The sequence below is a fragment of the Austrofundulus limnaeus genome, unplaced genomic scaffold, assembly GCF_001266775.1.
Source record: "Austrofundulus limnaeus strain Quisiro unplaced genomic scaffold, Austrofundulus_limnaeus-1.0 Scaffold104, whole genome shotgun sequence".
NCBI classification, from domain to species: Eukaryota; Metazoa; Chordata; class Actinopteri; order Cyprinodontiformes; family Rivulidae; genus Austrofundulus; species Austrofundulus limnaeus.
This window is the reverse complement of record NW_013952506.1, coordinates 1,506,280-1,512,885: the sequence shown is the minus strand read 5'-3', so window position 1 is coordinate 1,512,885 and position 6,606 is coordinate 1,506,280. Positions and strand designations below refer to the sequence as shown.

Sequence of the window (6,606 nt, the reverse complement as noted above, 5' to 3'; positions counted from 1 at the left end):
AGTTAGTTAGTTAGTTAGTTAGTTAGTTAGTTAGTTAGTTAGTTAGTTAGTTAGTTAGTTAGTTAGTTAGTATATTTGAGGTTGGATTTAAATAATTTTTGAATCTGGAAAGGTCAGATTATATTTTTATGTCCTGATGTGTAAAACCCTATTGAGGACACTAATGAGACTAAAATCATTAATTTTTGGATCGAAACTCACGTCGAACTCCCCATGTTCTTTACATATTTCTGAGACTATTTTTACACATCAGCATTATAATTTCAGAGCTGCACTTTCCTTTTTCTCCAAACACCAATGACATTCAATCATTTCCTTCTCCGAGGCCCTTTCTTCTTTATTACATTCTTACAGCTCTTGTGACCTACCGTCCAGCCGGCGGGGCAGGAACAGTCTCCTGTGATGTGSTGGCACGTTCCTCCATTCTGACAGGGGCAGCGCTGCTCACACTGAGGCCCGTGACTACCGGAGGGGCAGCTCTCTCCGCAGCTGCCGCCACACAAAGTCAGGAGTCAAAAGTCTGAACGCACATCAGCATTTCTTCACCCAAATTAAAAAAAAGGATAAAAATTTGTCRCATATACTCACAAAGCTCCCGTGTACCCAGAGGGACAGATGCACTCTCCTGTCTCGTGGTTACAGGTGGCTCCGTTGAGACACTGGCAGGGTAACTGACACGACTTGCCGTAGTAACCGTGCTCGCAGGGCTCCTCGCAGCGCCATCCCTGGTACCCGTCGGTGCAGACGCAAGCCCCGGTGATGGGGTTGCACTTGGCCTCGTTTCGGCACTGGCACCGGTTGCTGCAGTGAGGTCCCCAGAAGTCACTCTCACAGCCTGCAGGCACACAAGAAAGAACATCAAGCAAGTCAAAACAACTAACAAACCGATAAAAACATCCGAAAAGAAGGGACATCTGAGTGGTCTTTTTAGCAACAAGTAAAGTAATTAAATGAGTCATAAGTAATCCCTGAACATTTAATAGCTAATCATAAATAATAAATGACAGAAGAATAAATCCTCCCAACAAAATTTATTGTTATGCCAACATTTGCCCTCATTTTTAATGGGAAAGTGAAATTAGACATTTTTGTTTTAATGTGCCAATTCTGCTTTTGTTGATGAATGAAACCTGTTTGTTTTTACCAAACTGAACACGGAACRTAATTAAAAGTCAGACATAAACTAAAGTTAACTTGGGTCAGTCTGTTCTATAACAGTGACTTTAGAGAAAATGCCAACACATACATTGATCTAAATGTGTGATGGTGGAGAAAAACTTCAGAAAATACAGCAAAAGAAGTGTTAGGAGTGTGGATGGCTGCACGAGAAGCACATTTTAAAGTGCTTTGAAGAAACTAAACAAGATTAAAAGTCCCAGTAAAAGTGCATATCAACTTATCTTTTTCCAGCCAAAAGCAAATTACACCTCTGGGTCATTAAAACAACTATGAAATGAATGAACGATAATATTGTGACTGCACCCTCTTCTGTTGCTGTACATCTGTAAACCCAAAACATTATAATATTTGGTTCAAATCATCCAACATATTTCTCATAATTGTTTGTCTTCTGTACCAGTAAAACAACAGATTAATGATTTATTTTCACTAAGAATTGTCAAGAGGTTAAAACTATTAATTTACTGCAGGATCCAGTCTGAAATTCATCTTTCCATTATCCTCACCCTTTTTTTGAACTATACTACCTATACCACCAAAAGTCTTTAGGTCTGCTCAGAACAAAATAACCTAACAAAATATGATGTGAACAAAACTCCAGAAAGTACCCTCTACAGGYCATTTTCCAAAAATCAGCTGAAGGGGAAAAACAATTAGTATTAAAAAATAGACAAAAAATAAAAAATAAAGAACATGCACACAACACACGAGCCAAGGATGGACAAATTTCTAACATAAAATTGTTGCATATAAAATGTTTTGGCAAAGAAATTTTAAAAATGCACAGTTTAGACATGCTTTCAAATATTTGTGTTACTTCTGCGAGTATAAGTTGCATTGATACAGTAATTCTAACAAACTTTACCTCTAAGAAAAATGCTTGTTTCATGGTAAAACTGTAGATTTTTCCTTCACTTTAGTCAACTTAGAAAATACATTTTTTATTAAAACTGATAAAACTGTATGAACCAYTATTTCTGAGTCTGTGTAGTTTTGTGTTCATTTTTTTTCCTCTTGTCACACGATTCAGTGACCTTAAATTGTGTTTACCTGTTTTGTTCTGTAGTAACATTTTCTTTGTAGCTTTCAGTCAGCTCTTATGAGGATCTGTGTTTCTAGTTTATTTATTTATTTATTTTGCATTTCCCATTTTGGTCATCATGTTTTTTCTGTGATATTGCATTTGTTTTCTGAGTGTTTAGTTCTGTTACTTGTGTTTTTATTTGTTATCTTTTTCTTAGTTTTTTTTTTCTCATCTACTTCTCCCTCTGTCAGTATTTTTCAGTCAGCCCATCTACAYCTGTTGCCAGTCACTCCTGTTCATCACTCCCACTCCATATAGCTCCTCAGGTGTTATTGCTGCGGGGGTGGGGGTGGAGGGTGGGGTAGGGGGATTATGACCCCCACAATAATTTAATCAAGTCAAAATAACTCCCCCAATAAAATTACATCATTTTCTGAAACACAAAAGAAATTAACTGGTTAAGTAGACAGATGCAACTCCCGGTTAAGTAGACAGATGCAACTCCCTTGTTGTCTTTAAGTAACTTTAACCTGAATTAAAAATTTACAATGTCGTATATGTACATTTAAGCAAGTTACGCCCTTGAGCGTTGAGCATGGTGTCTACAGAATTTTTACGGTTGATGCAACGAAATGAGAAAAGCACGGTCACTATTCAATTTATGGAAATTTTTTTTATATTATTTATGAAAAAGTAAATATTATCCATACAAACCTATGTGCAATGGGGGCCATGGGGAGGTCATCATATTTTTTTGGAGGAGGGTCAATGACCCCACCTGGCACCCGTTTGGTGGAGCCCCCTGTGAGTCTTTTACAAGCCACATGTGGTTTCCTTGTCTCTTTTTGTGCCTTGCTTCAGATGAAAGTTTTGATCCTTTGTCAGCATTTTGTTTTCTTTTTATAATGAAGTAAAATGTTTGAGTTCCTYGTGTCGGCCTGCATTCCTGGGACCATCTTCATGTAATTTGTTTTTGAGGTGAGTTTTAGCCTGAGTTTTATTATGTTGATCATCGGTGCTGAGTTTATATGACTGTGTTCTGGATTTTTTGCTGTGCAGCACCTTTTTTTTTTCATAATAAAGCTTGTTTATTGGTTTAATGTTTCTGCTTTCTGCTGAGGAACTCTGGAGGAGCCTTTAGACTAAGAAACTTTGGAGCTGATGAGTAAACCTGAAGCCTAAAGGTGACAGTCAGTGACTTGAAATGAAAAATGAATGTAAAATAAAGTTGCTATTATAGAAATATACACTAAAGCTGAATATATAAGCTTCTCTTATAGCCATACGCTATCCTAAGAAGACTTAATAATAAAACAGCTTACTCTGTCATATAATTTGCCAAGGAGGTAAATTTATCATACAAATTAATTTTTAATTTTCAATTTTTAGGTGAATCAGGTGACTTATAACACTTACAAAGGCCGTATCAAACTCTTGTAAATGAAACCTTTCCAAACTGTGCTATAATCTCACTGAGTATTAGTGAAATACCTCCTGGATTATCAYGCTCTGTGACAACTAATCAAACACTGAAGGTTTCAACATCGAACACCGTCCTTCTATGTGGAAATTAGTTAAGTCATAATGAGATATGCAGAGATCACTGGCATTACAAAGCAATAGGTGAGGGAATGATGTACAAAAAACCCTCAGTACTCTGGGAATTGGTCTGTTTATGAAAACTCAATAAAATCTATAACTGCAAGCAAACTGCTAATTTTCATAGTGAAATGAGCATCCAGCTTCTATATGATGAACAATCAGCTCTGAGATTGGTAGAAGGCAGTCTCCACACCCAACGGGGTAATTGTTCTTTTGAGAAGCTTGGTGATTTAGGTGATTGTTGTGGTTTTTATGTCCCTTCATCAGCCCCAGCAGCTGTATTGCTCCACACACGAGCTCGGTTTGAGATCCCAGCCAACACAGCAGTCTGAGCGGCAAATATTCCATCATTGATTCTCACATCATTGCCTACTCTGTTGTAAATGTAAAGACAACCCCTCCCTCCTCCCCCCTTTGTATGCTCGCTTTGCCAAAGCTACGATCAGTCGGAGTAGGAGCTTAATGAAGCCTCTTTCATGGATGGCACTGAGGCCTGTTTGTTCCAGGTACGCAGCAGGAAGATGATCAGCCCTTCCCTGTTACAGACAGGTTTGCTCCGAAGGGGGTCTCTAAACACCGGGCTGGTGCGGTATTACTTCTGTGGCTGGACAGGCTAGAGGCCGCATTACAAGGCTCACACTGATTTTGATCTAATCTGTTCATGGCCTCCRGTTTGCCACGAATGAGTTCCCCCGAGGGCTGAGTGGCTGCCACGCAAACGACCCCGGCACATTACATCTGAGGTGTGTGCGGGCGGCCGCGGTAATGAATGAGCAGTTTAGCTGYAACTTGGTTTAGCACTCTATAAGCACTCATCAGTGCTCCCCTCAGCACAGCAGAAAAATAGGCAGCGTTCACTTAACTACAAGCATCATGGTTTCTACTCAGACCTGAACCGTGCATTTTATGTTCTTGCATGTATAAGTCAAAACATATTGGATTAAAGGGTTAGGATTCCTTGAAGAAATGCATATCATTTCATGCCAGAGTTGTAAAGTAAAAGCATGTTATTTTGAAAAATGACACAAGTTTAGCCTTTTTGGTTAAATCTTGAAAATAATATTATACACACTCAACCTTGTAGTATTAGGGGTATGTGATGAGGATGAATCTCAGCTGCCACATCAACTCATTTTAGATAAAGACATGTAAATTGACTGAGTTATAGCCATTTTTGTGTTTGCCAAGGGTCAGTTGTCTGTAGCAGCCATCTTGAATTGTGTAAAGGTTTCACAGAAATCTGTTCATTAATTTATGAAATATGTTGCTAACACCCAGACAAGGCTGAATCAGTTAAAACAAAACTTTTAAGCAAAAATCTTGCCCAAATGGTTTGAGCTGGGGATGAGTCTGAAATGTGAACATACCAAATTTTAGTTATAGCCATTTTTATGTTTTTTTTTAAAGTATGGGGCGCTAAGTATGAAATATATATATAATCCTTGTTGAAACATTTTCCACTGACATTTTATTGTTATATATTTTACTGTTCTCACATTTTGCAAATTTTACTAAATTTTAAATTTAAATGTTAAATCCTAAATCTAAATGCAAAAGTTACATGTAAATGTTGCGGGTAAGTATTTCAAAATGGAAAGCAGTCTTTGCCATTGGTTTTTGCTTTTGTTATAATGTCATCATCCTGCAACTAAACGCTAACGCTGCTAGCACGTCCCTACAATACAACAAACTTGTAGTTGCGGCCGGTATCTGAGCTGCACTTCAAACTGCTGGACCACAGGTACCATCCATAATGTTTTCAATAAACAAATTTTGAATCTAAATTTTAAATGCTATCAGCAGCATTAGAAGTGTTTGCGCTTGCTTTTTTCACAGGATGATGACGTCACGACAAATGCCAAGCACCAATTGCCAAGGCTGAATTCTACGGAGCCTGCGAGGGGACATGGGGGGATTTTTTTTTTCTTTTGCGTTACCTTGCAATACCTTTACGTTACCTCACAATACCTTTGCGTAACCTCACAATACTTTTTGTGTTACCTTGCAAACCTTTGCATTCCCTCACAATATTGATTTGTGTTCCCACGCAAAAGTTTGTTTTGTATTAATAAAATTAAATTGACTTTTATTTTGAAATATCCGGTTACCAAAACAGGATGTGTCGCCACAAGTTTGTGAAATTGACAGTGATGTTGTGTGGCTGCAATGTGTTAAAATATCATACTTCCATGCGTGGCTGTGTGACATTTTCACTCCGAAGTTGAATTAAAGTAGTTGGCTAACTCGCTAATGGTGAGCATGTGAGTTTGTTAATAAACTGGCAGGAACAACAGTGATAAATGACTTTTGYGTGGGAACGCAAAAGAAAAATAAAATCCCTCATGTCCCCTTGCGGGCTTCGTAGAATTCTGAAATACTTAAATGTAAATTTTATGATTTAGCCACAACATTTAAACTTTGACATTTAGATTTACACATTTAGATTTAGGATTTAATATTTATTTAAAACATTTAATAATTAGTAAAAATTAACAAAAATAGAACAGTGAGCTAAATAACAATAAAATGTTAGTGTTTTTTTTACTAGGATTTTACACTCAAAAAGTGAGCTAAATAATGAAAATGTGGCAGTGATATATTATTTTATCATTTTATTTTACACTTGGTGCCCCATATTTGAGGTGAGTTGAATGTGGCGGGCGGCCATCTTGAATTGTGTTGACTTTAGAAGATAATCAGTTGTAGATGTACCTCCAACGATTCCATTTGAGGAGTTTCAATAAAATATATGCAGCAGTTTATAAACACACACACACACACACACACACACACACACACAC

General features: G+C 37.5%; 1 protein-coding gene across 1 annotated transcript in view; it reads right to left on the bottom strand.

Moving 5' to 3' along the window:
• Nucleotides 1–6,606, bottom strand: part of megf11 (multiple EGF-like-domains 11) — a gene marked incomplete in the record, with an annotated part of 85,176 nt that overhangs the window by 39,580 nt on the left and 38,990 nt on the right. The window contains 2 exon segments of the mRNA XM_014013685.1: nucleotides 369–489; nucleotides 589–835. Coding sequence (XP_013869139.1) covers nucleotides 369–489; nucleotides 589–835 — 368 coding nt within the window.